The following is a 14,497-nucleotide window of genomic DNA, read 5'->3' as shown; positions in this document are numbered from 1 at the left end:
AATTCTGCATCAAAAATTACTCATCTGTTTTATTCTCAGTTCCTCTGAGAACACTAGCTGCTAATTGTTCCATGCAGAATGCTGAACTACACTGTCATTAATACAGAATTAATACTCCTTCCTCAGTGCAGCTAGTGGAACTTCTTGGATTAATAAAAACTCTCTTCGTTTGTATAGGCATTTGACCTGGCCCAAAGTACCAGGTTTATAAAGCTAATCCAGGCAGCAGATTTAAACAGTTACTGCCTCTGTGAACCTCTGCCCTGACCATGCCAGTGAAGATAGCTTGAAAACTGTTTGATTCCTAGTTTGTTACAGATGCCATTATTTGATAGGTACTAAAAAGGACATTTGGAGGGAGAAACTGCCTTATATTTAAAAATAATTTGAATTAGATATATAGGAATGTTTCCCCAAAACAGAGATTTTGACTGAAGTAGATGGATTTAGCATTTCTGCAGCTCTTCAATGCACAGGCAATTTTGGTTTCTCACTTGGAGATTGCTGTCATGATCCCTTTCCCATGATGATCGTTGTTGTTATTCTCAAAACCTTTGTCCTCCATTAGCAGGACAGTCTTTAAAAACACTTTCAGAATGGCCAAAAATGGCTTTTCTGATGTTATTCTATGCACATATGGAACAGGCTGATTTTCAGAGGTGCTTAATACTCCTCATTTAGGCCACAGAATTGTCAGCAGTTCTAAAAATCAGGCTGTTTATATGTAGGGTACTTTAATGTGGATTTAGGGCTGTGATTTTTAGATGCACAGACTGGAAAATATAATCCTCATATTGCTTTACTATAACCTATACAGTGGCTGATCTGTCAACTCTGCTAATAACCTCTTTAATCTTTCCATGTAGGTGAAGAAGCAGGGATGCTGGAAGACATGGCTGTGGGCATTTCAGATTTGCAGAAAGTAATGTTTAAAGTCATTGAAGCCAAATCAGAAGATTTTTTGCCTATTATAACTGGCAGGCGGTAAGAACTTTGTTTCCTGGAGCCCAGGGAACAAAGCTCCAGTTTTAATCTCATGAAACCCAGGTTATAGTTTTCTTGTTGCTGAATTCTATTATATGAAAGTGTGGTAGTTCTACTTTTCAGAAGGTGAATAGAGAGGTAATGAGGTAGAAGGGATTTTTAAAGCTGATGAAAAGCTTAAAAGTGCCAGTTACTAATACAAATTAATCAAAACGGTGTCTGGGTTGTGCAGAGTTGCTGGTGCATTTTTCATACATAGATACTGAATCAAAGACAAGTGACAAGGTCATTATTTACAAAAGTTGCCTCTAACTGAGGAACTTTGATTTTGAAGTGTCCAGAACTTGTATTTCAGTGTGACAAATGAAATTGCAATTCAATTAATTGCAATTCAAGAGTTAGGCCTTGATTGTTTTAAGATGGAAACCAGAAAACTCGGATGCCAAAACTTAGTGGTCACTTTTGTAAAATGAAGCCTATCTTAGCTGCTGACATACACAACCTTAGAAATCCTTGCACAAAACCACTAATACTTTATGAATCTCACATAAGCGCTGCTGAATATCAGGATATAAACTGAAATACTTCATTAATTGTGGCTATTGGAGGGTTAACAAGATTGGGATGGATTTTTCATCTTCATTATTATTCTAGTCTGAAGCTCCAAATGTTTTTACTTTTGCAGAAATCACTTAATAGTATCATTATTCTTAAGACGACTGTAAATTAAATTTGGCTAAAAGCAGCAACTTTTAGAAAATATATGTTTCTTCTGAAGGGGGTTTTCACCACTGATTTACTTAATTATTCTGGATGAATCACTCTCATCCTATGGGCCTTCCGAGAAAGGATTGAAATAAATAGCAGGAAGGCTGGAGTATGATAGGCGACACATTGGGAATAATTAAGAATAATTATGGTGTGCAGATAAAACAGAAGAAAGACATCCTTTTTAAATCACAGCAGTCAAAAATCTTGAAAAATCCAGCAGCTACATTTTCTGGCTTGCTGCCATTAGGGCAGAGCACTGAATTGTCACACCAGGAGGTCCTGGGTTTGAAAGACACCTGAACTTTAAGATGCCTCAGGCATTCTGGATTGGTGGAGTAGTCAGTCTTTGGGAAGAAGAGTTACAACCTGTGATTGCTGTACTGTACTTACTGGCAGATATTCACTGGAATTGGTATCAGAAAAAAGAATAAAATCTTTAAGGCTTACAGGGAGGAGCCCCATCGCTCTTAGAGCTGTGATCAGACAGCACTGGAAGTCAACTGTAAAAAGAGAAGACAGTGAAAAACCTAGATATTTTCTAATTAATGTTTAAGAACCCCACAATTTTTAGATCATTTTGGTTGTTATACGGTGTGGCTCAATAAAATGAGACTAAGAAAGAAAATCAAGCTACAAATTCTTATCTTGAAGACTCAGGGTATTCAGTTAAAATTGTTTTTTCTAGGGAAGTGCTTAAGCCTGAGATTCTGTGTGCACAAAAAAAATCAATCCAGAGTGCATGGCACTGACTAGCAGTGTGCTCACCTGCTGGTGTGGGTGGCTGACCCCAGCCATCTGGGTCAAATTCTGTTCAGGAACTCACATTCTTTTATTATAGGCAAAAACATGCACTTTTTGAAAATTCTGTACAGAATCACATATCACAGAATATTCTGAGTTGGAAGGGACTCGCAAGGATCATCGAGTCCAACTCCTGGCCCTGCACAGGACATCCCCAGGAATCACAGCCATGTCTTTGAGAGCATTGTCCAAACACTTCTTGAACCTTGTCAGACTTGGTGCTGTGACTACTTCCCTAGGGAGTATCCAACCCTCTCTGGCTGAAGAACCTTTTCCTAATATCCAGTGTAGTGATAGGACAAGGGACAATAGATTTAAGCTGAAAGAGGGTGGGTTTAGATTAGATGTTAGGAAGAAATTCTTTACTGTGAGAGTGATGAGGCACTGGCACAGGTTGCCCAGAGAAGTTGTTGATGCCCCATCCCTGGAAATGCTCAAGGCCAGGTTGGATGGGGCTCTGAGCAACATGATAATTTTTAGAAACCTTCTGACAGGTCTACAAGTGTTTGTCTATCTCCATATGTGATAATAACAAATATTAGAGAATAAGGGAAAATTAGAGAGGGATATTCTTAAGCAGTCCTGTTTAGGTAAATCATATACATTTAAATATTTAAGGCCTAAATGTATACAATTTGTTCTGAAAGAGATGATGATTTATTATTTACTTTCTTAAAACATGCTTAATTTCTCCACTTTCTTTTCCAGAAAAATCATGAAATGTTCCAAATTATGTACTGAGTTTTACTTCTCGTTGGAAAATGTTGTAGCCACCTTATTCATCTCATGCCAAAATCACCTGATAACTCTGCACTGAATCTAGCTGTAAAAGAAAGCAAACACATGACAATAAAATTTACTGCTATATAAGTGTTTCTTGTTTAGTTAGAATCATAGACCTGTAAGATCTTTGGTAAACTAATGTCAAACAAGTCCTCCAGATTTCAATACTTTGAATTCTTTTTTATTTTCTCTACCTGACCTCAGTAGCATTCCTGGAGTTTCTAGACAACTCTGTCACAACTTGATAGCCTTTTCCTTACATGATCAGAAATGGGTTGTTTTCATTGTGCAGTTGGTAACTGATTTTTTTTTAAAGTTACCAAGGATTATCTCTGAGACTTGAAAAAGAGCTTTGAGAAAAAAAAAAAGGACAAAGGGAAGCTCTCAAATTGTACTGATGCTAATTTATCATGCCTAAAGGTCAGCATTTCTCAGTGTTCTTTCACACACCGAGATTTGTAGTGATTTTGTGGGTAGTGCAATGTAGCAATGCAGTGATTTGGTGGCATTTTGGTTCAGTAGTGTATGCACTTTGAATTAGACTAAACCAACATTTCTTCTCAGCCTCATCAAAGCACTTCATCACAGAAAAATGTTCTAGTAGCACTTGACAGCAGCCAGGAGTGCTCACATACAGGCTGAGAATGAACACAGACATCACTGGAACCGTATTACCTACTGTCCTTTTTCCTGCTTCTTTCACATGGGTGAATTAATTAAACAAAACGCAAACAAAAAAGACTTATCTGGGCAGTAGAACTGTTTTGTTTTTCCTTCCCCCTCCCTGAGACATGTATCCTTCATTCAGAACTGATACTCCCTCTCAGTGGGGAACACGTGGGATGTGCTCAAAGATTACATCCTAGCTGTAGCCTGTACAGAAGGCTATGCTGTTGCCCTAGTTGAATGCAGTAACACTGAAGTCCCAGGTCTGCACTAGATCCATTTTATTTTGTTCTCAGATATATGAGCAGGATAGAGTTGAAACATGACCATTAACTCTTCTAAGTGGAACCTGTTTATCCAAACACTTGAGCTAGTGCCACTCATCCCTCAAGCCTGCCAAGGGTGTCAAAGCTACTGCAGAAACTGACCTTTTTCTTCAAAGTTTTCTGCCTTTTCTCCCCCAGATTCTCCATGTGGGTAATCCAGATAGTATTTTAATTCTGTAGCAAGCACATAATTGATTAAAATAAGAGTTGTAGGGATTTCATGATAGATTATTTTAATAGGTGCAAGCAGCTATCCATTTTAAATTTGCATACAAAAGTTGTGTGACTTCCTTGGCATGGTTTCTCTAGGTAGGATATGGATCTTTCTTCCCTTCTTTTGCTGTGACACTCCTTGGTGGTGTGGTATGCCAAATGTGCTCTGCAGGAGAGAAAATTTCAGTCTGTTATCAGTCAGCCCTGTGATTAAAATGACAAATCTTGGAGACAGATGGATTTGTTTCTAGCCTGTTCTTTGTTGATTAGTCTGATTGCTCTAATAACGAAAAGAAAGCTAATAAAAACTAAGTTTAACAGTATGCCCTTGTTTCTGTTGTGGAGTCAGGCATCAGTCCTCAAAGACAGGAGAAGTTCAGCTTGAGGCTTCCCCATGATCAGAGTTTGGTCTGGCAGCTGGAGTAGCACATTTTTCATAAAGTCAGACCAAGCACAAACATAAAACCAGAACTGCTATATATCATATCCCTTCTCCTAAAATAGGATTCATGTTTGGGTAATGAGCCTTCAATTATTATCTTCACAGAGTCAATTTTGTTATTGGTGATGCTTTCAATCCCCAGGGAGAAAATCCAGCCACTGAAGAAAATAGAAATTTTGCTTTGGGTTTTTGTGAATATTACTTTTACAGTGGATACAGGATCAAGTTGTTACTTTGGAAGGAAGTTGTTTTTGTAACTCTCAGAAAGATGCATTTTAAAGGTTGAGGTGTTCTTATTGATATTTTGATACTAGAGGACTTTTTTTGCTGCTTTCATCCTGTTTTCACTTCAGTAAAGTCAGTATCAAGAGTATATAGTTATATATATCTGCCTTTTTTTAAATAACTTGGTTATGCTCTAAAACAAGCAAGCTGAATTATCCCATTTTATAGTTCAGTTAAAGGAAAAAGGGAGGAACTGATTTATAAGTCTACGTGTTCTCTATCACTTAGGAAGATTATTTTAAGCAAACCAATCAATATTCCCATCCTTATTCTTCTTTTTATTTTTCCTAGTGAACATTACATTATAGAGGTCCAGCTTCCAGCAAAGATGTTTGAGTTGCTGCCACAAGAAATTAAAGAAGGAAAGCTTCTTCGCATGTATCCAGTACTCTTTAATGTTGGAATCAATGAACAGCAAACACTTGCAGAGAGGTAAGAAAAAGTCATGTTTCATTTTCTGTCCAAGTACTCCATACTAGTACAGGATATCTCTCAGGATTAGAAATAAATCTTTTTTTGTTATTTGCTCTTGGACCTTCTCACATTTACTCAGTGTGTATTTTAATAGGTATTAAAGGAAATAAACACAAGTTATGAAGCAGTGCAGAACAATGAGAGTCCAAGTGAAGATATGACCGTAGGAAGGGCTTCATTTCACAAAGTCGATGCCAAGTTTCTTATGGATACAGATAGAAAATTGAATTCTATTTTACAGATGTAGAATTTTTTTTTTATATAGTACTCTGAAATTCTCAAAAAAGAGTTTGAAAATTCAGAATTCTTATATCTTGTAGGTGGGGTTGAAGATGCTGAACAAGTTATAAGCTAGATAGAAATAATTTTTCTCAGCTCTTTAGGGCTTTTTTCCAGGGTTGAGAGGTGGTAGTTAGTAATAGGGAATGCATTAGTAGTATGTTTGTAGAAACATGAGGGCTGATATGTTGCTATTACTCCTCTGTAAGGATTGCTGGAAACTAATTAATTAGTATGATAAAAGCCAAGGTTTCACCAACCTATTAATTTTCTCTTCTAGGAGAAGAATATCAGTCAGTCATGTTAAATTACCACATTTGTGCAATGCTAAAACTACAAGGTAGATGTCAACAGAGACAAGCTACTTTTTTTTTAAGCTTTTTTTTTTAAACTGGTTTTATTAACAGAACATCCAAAAGACATAATACACATCTTCAGGTTGCATTCACTACAAGCTCAAAAGCAAAAGCATATCTGGGGAAATAGAGGGAGACAGTGAAAAACCCTTGAGCTGAACAATAGACAAGAAGTTAAGCACAACAGAAGTTTCACCTTCTGTTCTTTGTAGGCAGCCGAGGAAAATCAGTTTTCTAAGGGAGACTACTAAGGAATGCCAGGAGATAGCTTTGTGGATGTTTATGTTTATGGGAGACTTCTTGAAACTGAGTGATGTGTGAGAAAATTTAGGTAGAAAATTGAAATGGGGTCAAAGTGAATCAAAAGACAGTAAAAACTGGCATTTTACTGCTGAAAGAGCTGAGTAGTTGGTTAGAGAACTTAGAAGATTCTTGAAAATGAAAATAGCTTATTCTGGATGCCATTAAAAAAAAAGTGCTGAGAGGAGAGACATGCCCAGAGTGATAATGTATGAAAGCAACAAAATCAGTCATGACAATTGTGACTAGGACACAGTAATTTTTCCAAAAGCAGAGAAAAAGGATTGTGCAGAAATGAAGAAGCAAGTTCATGAGAGCTTACATGGGTGGGATAGGCAGGAAGGATTGTGTGTAGCAAATGTCCTGAAGAAAGATTGGACAAGATTTAGAAACAGCCTGGTTATCTGGAGACTTGTACAGGAGTTGGTGTGCAAAGGCTTGCAGGTGAAATGGCAGGAAGAATGTTCACTGTGGTGATTTTACATCATGCACAAAGAAAGCCATGAATGAAAAAAACACTACCTGCAGATCTATAAATATTGATGTGTATTAATATCTATCAGGCAAATCAAGTTGCATTATTCAATACAGAAACAGCTTTCCTGCATGCATTTACCATCCGCTTTTGACTTAATTAAAAATATTACTTAACTCCTAATGTTGCACTTTTGTCTTTGAGATTGGAAACTCCTCATATGCTTTTTTGTAAAAAATACAGAGTTTTTTGTGGGATAAAGAACAAGAAAATAGAAGTACATTTCTGTGGTAATTTTCTAGCAAATTTTACTTTATTAGTTGAAAACATCCCCTTTTTTTTCAATAAAGTACACTTGAGAATATATCTGATTTAAGAGAAACATTCTCATGTGGCACTGCAGCAATGGCTGCTGAGAAGGCACACAGATCTTTTTTCTCTCCCTCTTTGACCCATTTAAATATTTGCTTCCCTTGTGCATGATGTAGCAGTATATTTGGTATCTTCTAATTTGTGTTCCCTTTTCTCTCTCTGAATTTCTCACTTACCTGTCCATGCCTCTCTTCCTGTACTCCATTTCCTTTTCCCCATTTCAAGGCTATTCTAAAGATAGGTTGCTAAAACTTGGCTTTAACTGCCTAAGGGACATTCCTGTCTTTACGTTTGTGTCTCCTGTAGCAGAGATACCATGAGATTTATTTTTTGGTTCTTTAGCCTATGTGGAATTTGATTGCTGTAGAAATCTTGTTCTTAGAGAGAAAGATATTTGTTTACATAGCTATAGTTGGTTCATGGATGAGCTTAATGGCATCCTGGGGGTTTTTTGAGGCGCAGGATAATGAGGATTTGGGTGATGCTTTCCCAGCAAACTTGACTGCTGCAGGTAACCCCAGAACATGCTCCTGAGGCAGCTGCAGCATTCTGGAGTGACTGCTGAGGTCTGTGCTTCTGCAAGCTTGAATCAACTGTGCTGTGGGTCATAACACTGTGGAGTTTAATGGTGAAATTACTGCTTGGAGGAGAAATGGTTCTCTCATTAGTTTCAGATACAAGAAACCAAGATAACGAACAGCCTAGGAGCAGTGTGGGGCAGAAAGGGCCCAGAGGACTAATCAGTTTGACTGTTTATTGCATTCTCAGATCAGAACATAAATTAGTTCTTCAGAAGGTTTTCCATCTGACACTTACATCTCTTCCATCTTGTATCACTTCAATATGGTCCAACTCTGGTAGAAATTAATATATCTAAGCAACAGCAGCAGTAAGAGATGTAGGAGTTGGTGTTCTCTGCCTGTGGTGCCATTTGAAATTCCCTCAAAGTGCCTCTTCATTTATTCAGGATTTTTGAAGGCAAAAAGAATATGTGCACTATAGCATGTTTGTAAATGGATTACTCCTTTCATAAATTTTTGGAAGAATTATCCATGAGTAATGACGTCGTTCCAAAGCACACAAAAGCTTAACAACTGTATGTCTCACAAAATCTAGTACATTCAACACTGGAAAAAACAAATAATTAAAAAAAATCAAAGTTATTTCTTTATGCAAAGAAATAACTCTGAAGGGTAATTTATCTTTGGTTTGGTTTGTGGTTTTGTTGTGGTTTTTTTCTCATAATTTATTGTGCATTTTCATAGGTTTGGAGATACCACCTTGCAGGAAAACATTAACCAGGAAAACTTAGAACTCCTCAAAGAATATTACAAGTTATTTACGGAAAAAATGCCTCCTGATTGTGAGTACAAAATAACACAATATCCAAATGGCTTTGGAAAACTTTGATAGGTGAAAGATTCTAAGACAGTAATATTAGCATGGCTTTACTGTGCAGCTTTTAGATTTAGACCTCAGACCCAGAACTTGTTCCATAAAGTTAAACATTCTGTACCTGTACACAGCCCTGCTGAAGTCAGTAGTGATTGCAGGCCTAATGCCACAGTAGAAACTACAAGGGGAGTGAAACAGAGTAATGATCAAATGAACAGCTCTTTTAAGTTATTAAAATAATAAGTTTCTTAATATTTCAAGTAGAGGACAATATTTTCTGTATTTGTACAGAAATAGTGGGAATTTTAATCCGTTTCAGTCATTCCCTCTATTCTTATTCTGAAAATGAATTGAGGTATGGTGAACTACTGAGAAATCTGCAGATGCAAGTACAAGCAATGAGCCACATCATAATGATATGAATAACATGGTTTCATTAAAATAGACCCTGCATTCTAATTTTATAGAAATTTGGTATCATAAACATGAACATTATTGTGCTGTTACTCTCGTTGTTAAAAGCAAAGACCAATGAGATGATTTGCCTCAATCTAATCCTGATAAAGTAGTCTTAATGCCTAAACTATAGGCATAGTCCCAAATGTTGCAGATTTTACAGCCTGATTTTGAAATACCTTGGATTTGGTCTCTGCTTCTTCTGTTTTTTGGGTTTGGGTTTTTTTTTGCATAGGTGGGGTGTGAATCTTTTGAATCTGAAGATCTGTGATCCTGCAGGAGATGTGTGTAACTCCTCATGGTGAATACTGCTGGTTAAAATCCTGTGCAAAGCTTTGTTCTGTGTCACTGTGTATGAATACATGTTTATCTTTTAGATCAGGATGATTTTAATTTGTTAATTTGAAGTGAAAGCTCTCTTCCTAAATGGTGGGCAGCATGCCATCCATCCACCCACAGCTCTAGTATTTGTAGGATTTCTACAGAGAAACTGAAACAAGAAGTTAGGTAATTAATTTAGGGGAATCCTGCCAAGAAAATATCCTCAAAAAACTAACCTCATCTGGGGTTAGGTCTAAGGTAGACCTGCTACCTCATAAATGGATTTGATTATATAAAAGCAAAAATTTGCATGCAGATTGTATTGCCTGCTTTTCATTAACAGCATTTAAACTTGTACTGTCTTCCTGCAGGATTATTAGTGAGCCACATAATCTTCCTGGACTTTTTCCAGGCTGTGCAGGCTTTTGAGAACTATACTTGTCTAATTCATAGTGTCTTTTTCTGGTTATTATTGCTGTCTTGATTTTTCTCTACCTTGAAGATCCGAGTCTCTTCTTTGTACAAATTTTTTCAGAACACAAAGCACCTGCTGGTTCCATTGCCCTTCCCAGTAGCTCCAGGCCATTGTACAGAATCACTCTTTTGCCTTGGAGGAATGTACCTTTTAAACCAGCTCCCTGGAAAAATGTGAAGCTCTCCAACTTGTTCATTTGAGGGAGGACTTCAGTCCCTGTTCCCCCACCTCTGGAAGATAAACCTCCATACAATCTGGCAGCATCCCTGGTGGTGTAGCCAAGAGAGAGTGTTGATGGCTTTTTGATGTTTTTGTCCCACCTTTCCAGATAGTTTCCTGCAGAGCCAAATCTCTCCTACAAAATAAATGCAGGACCCAGTTCCCAAAGCTGTTAGTTTCAAATAGTGCTCATACAGCCCGACAGAATTTGAGGACTCACAGCCCTGTTTACCAGGCTGTTGCATCCACCATCCTTTGGCAGCCTCACTTGCCTCCTGCTTCATTCATGTATTTCATTTTAAAGAATTCTATTTTCCACTCCCAGAAAGGGAGTTTCTATTTTTTTTATTTTCTATTAGTTTTTCTCTCATCTCTGTAATTCCCCTTGTCAATACTATTCTAGCTTGTAGCTGTATATCCCAAACACTGACTTTCTGTCTTCTTTGAGATGAACATACCCTCTGTCACTTATCTGTTTCATATCCTCTTTAATTCTTTCATAGGAAGTCCTGAAAATAACAGTGTGTTTCCAAAAAGATTACTACCAAAAATGCCAGTCAAATACAGTTCTGGTTTAGGCACCACAACAGTACTGCTTTTACAGAATAGCTAATGATGTTAAGAGTCCAAAAATATAAGATTTTTGTTTAGTAGTACATATTTAATTGAAAACAACAGATTGAAACTCAATTTAAAGAGCTGAAGGCATAAAATTGCTGTTGCTGGTTTGCTACGTAACACCCACAGCATCCCATTGTCCCAGTGTGAGAAGAGGGATGCATGCATGGTTTCAAAATCCTGCAAGGATAAGGGTTTTCCTTCATAGCATCAATAATGCCTGCAGCAGTGCATGCATTTTCACCATTTATGAGTCTGTCTTTACTTCCAGGCTCCTCCCTCTTAGGGAGTCTTATAATCTGAGATTGATTTGATGGTTTAATACTGCTTAGTGACACAAGGAATTTAAGCAATAGATCACTTCCAGCCAAGGTGCAGCTCATTTGGCAGTGTTATAAATTAGGAGAGTCTTGCTTTACCTATCATGAAGTCACCTCTCTGGGATGTTTAATTTTCTGCTGTGAACCAAAGGAAAACTGCCTGAAAGGAATAAAATGTTTACCTAGTGATACATTCCCATAATCTTGAAGCATTTTTGTCATTGTGTGCTTTGTGTTTTAAAGAAACAGATGCAGCATAAGTATAATTGTCTAGCAGGTTGTGATGTATTTTTATGTGCTCTGCATTATCTAAGTGCATAATACACAGATAAAACAATCCACAGTCAGATTATTACAAAACTAGTTTGGATGTATTTTTTCCAGCTTTTATTTGTTTGCTTGGTTTTTTTGTTTTAGGCAGCACAATATGAGAAAGGCAACTAAGACATTTTTTGAATAGTTCTTTTTGAGCATATTTAAATTTCTTCTTACTAAGCATCATGGATAAGGGAAACTACAGAATTTGTTAGATATAAAAGGTATAAAACCTGTTGATAAGAGGCATCATTTCAGCTTTGATCAGATTGGGAGAACTGATACTGACCTTCATTAATAGTTACCTCATTTTTACACTTTCAGTTGAATATAAATCTTGGGTTGTTGGTTGTTTTTTTTTCCCCCCACTGAATGGAACAACTTACTTCTTCTTGTTGAAGACACTGTATCCATTTATCAATTTGGTTTCACTTTGTTTCAGCTGATTCTGAGCCTTTTTTTGGTGATAACTATAATTAAATTTCTATTCACTTCACCACCATAAGAAGAAATAATTAAAAAAACCAGATTTTAGTTGTTTCTACTGATTTTCAAAACTAGGGAAGATAAAGGTAACATTAGAACAAACCCCTGCTATATATACATACGAAGCAGAAACTCTTGAATTTTTGCTAGAGATATATAATAAATTAAACTTTAGCTCAGCTGCCATACGCAGAACAAGAAGGTAAGATTTTGAATTTTATGCGTACCTGAAATTATTTTGTACTTCAAAATTGAAGCCCCATTTAATTTCGGACTGAGAAATATCCTTTGTTAAATTTTAGAGGGGATATTCAGTGCTGTTTAACTTCATGTTATGTTATATAAGGAACTAAGGCATCATTTCAAAGCAAAAATAAGATGTTTAATTTTGAAAACAAAGGCAAAATATTTTGACTTAAAATAAAAATGTCATCCCATCAAGGTAGGTTTTAATACACTCAGGTTTTTTTCTTCTAATTTCCACTGATTGTCTGTAATAGTTGATAAACAGAACTACAGCAGAGATTTGGTTTTGGTTTTCCCCATCCATTTATAAAAGTTGAAGACACTTTAGTTTTCCAAATTTAAGTGAATATCTTAGGGAGGACAACCCAATACTCAGAAAGACAAAAGATTTGCTTATTCTCTAAATATTTAGCTGGTAATTTCCATCCTTTGTTCCCAGACAAGGCTGTAAATAATAGACCTGTGCTTTACTATGGGCATTCTTTAAGCCAGGAAAACCGTATCATCAGCCTTACCATAATGAGCACTCTTATCATCCTTTTTTTCCAGGTCTACCACATTTTCAAGAACAAAATGATTTAAAGGGATTGCTAGAAAATCTCCATCAAAACATCCAGGCCAAAAGGAGAAAGAATGTAGAAATCATGTGGCTGGCTGCAACGGTAAGCTCTCTTATTTCAAATAGGTTCACATGATTAACTAATTTTCACATGCCTGCTGATATTGTAAGTGCAATGGATTTTAAGGGTATAATGGAAAACTCAATGATTAAAGTAGGTAGATGTGCTGAAATAGCTTTCTAACCTACCTGCTCTCATAGTTTCTCATCCCACTCATGAATGTATCTCTTCTTCCTCCACTTAAATTACAGATATTTTCTTTGACTCACTTTTTAAAGTGGTAGAACTGGATGGAGTTTGAGCAAGAGATGGTCTTGGTTACTTTGTTGTCCCCTTCATTCTCCAGGACCTTTTCTGGCCAGGCAGTCTGTGGCCTGGGTTGCTGCTCGAGATTGTTTTGTCCCAGATGCAGGGTTTTTCTTTTATCTCACTGAGTTGTGTAACAGGGTAAAAGAGGTTTGGATTTTTGTTTGGGGCATGTTTTTTCCTTCAGCTAGCTGACTCTGGTTTTGGGCAGAGGAAGCCCTTCATCCCTTACATGGGCAGAATCATTTCCTTTAGTGATCACACATAGCTGTAAATACATCACCTCATATGAGAGAGACAATACAGTTACAGTATCTAACTTTTTTTGTTTAAAATCATGTCCCTTCATAGATAAAGTAAAACTTTGTTATTCAAAATAAAATTTTATTTAATGTCCATAAAATTTGAGGTATGATGTGGGACGTGATTGCTTGCTCTGATTTTTATTTACGATTACTGCATTCACCTTTTGATTTTCTGTAATTAAAGTACTTTTATAAATAAGTGTCGCAAAGGATGTGAAAAGGACAGACCTTAAGACACAAGGAGAACACAATAAAAACTGTTTATCAAACAATGATTAATACTTACTTTGCTCTAATCACATAATTCCTTTCTGTTTCCCAATTGAGTGGGGTTTCCACATTCATGTTAAAAAAACCACAAGCCTTAGATGTTTATAAAGAGCTCAAGCTTTTCAGGAATGTGAAATTCAGACAGCTAACTGTCTTAGGTTTAGAAGAGTACCCTTGGCATCTCTACCTGCTTATACAAGCAAGGACTTGAGTCTTTGATATCTGCTGAAACTGAAGCAAGACTTTGTGTTTTGGGAGACTTTCAAATGTATATACCCTTCAAGGAAAATAAATATTTGATACAAAATTATTAATAAAACTTTCCATGACCTTTCATTAAGACCAGGAAAAAGACAATATTAACTTTGTCTTTGTACTAATAACACTGCTGTAACTTTCATATTGCTAGTAACATTTTGCCATGTGGTTAATAAATATTATCACATGCTATTGAAGTATAAATCCTTTGTAAGTAAAAGTATAAGCTTTTCTTGCAGTACCAGTTCTGCAGTTGCTATGAAACATTGCTTTTGAAAAAAGTAAAAGATATATCAGTACAGGATAGTATAAAATGAGCTACAGAGAATATAGTAGAATGTGCCTAATCTTTGGATACAG

At 36.5% G+C, this 14,497-nt stretch overlaps 1 protein-coding gene across 2 annotated transcripts in view; it reads left to right on the top strand.

Moving 5' to 3' along the window:
• Positions 1-14,497, top strand: part of INPP4B (inositol polyphosphate-4-phosphatase type II B) — a 268,967-nt gene that overhangs the window by 219,580 nt on the left and 34,890 nt on the right. For both annotated transcript variants that reach the window (XM_018074089.2, XM_018074095.2), the window contains 4 exons: positions 867-984; positions 5,563-5,703; positions 8,793-8,890; positions 12,928-13,040. In XM_018074089.2, the coding sequence (XP_017929578.1) occupies positions 867-984; positions 5,563-5,703; positions 8,793-8,890; positions 12,928-13,040 (470 nt within the window). The remainder of the gene's footprint in view (positions 1-866; positions 985-5,562; positions 5,704-8,792; positions 8,891-12,927; positions 13,041-14,497) is intronic.

This window comes from Manacus vitellinus, unplaced genomic scaffold (genome assembly GCF_001715985.3).
Source record: "Manacus vitellinus isolate BGI_N305 unplaced genomic scaffold, ASM171598v3 scaffold_0_pilon, whole genome shotgun sequence".
NCBI lineage: Eukaryota > Metazoa > Chordata > Aves > Passeriformes > Pipridae > Manacus > Manacus vitellinus.
This window is presented reverse-complemented; position numbering and strand designations above follow the sequence as displayed.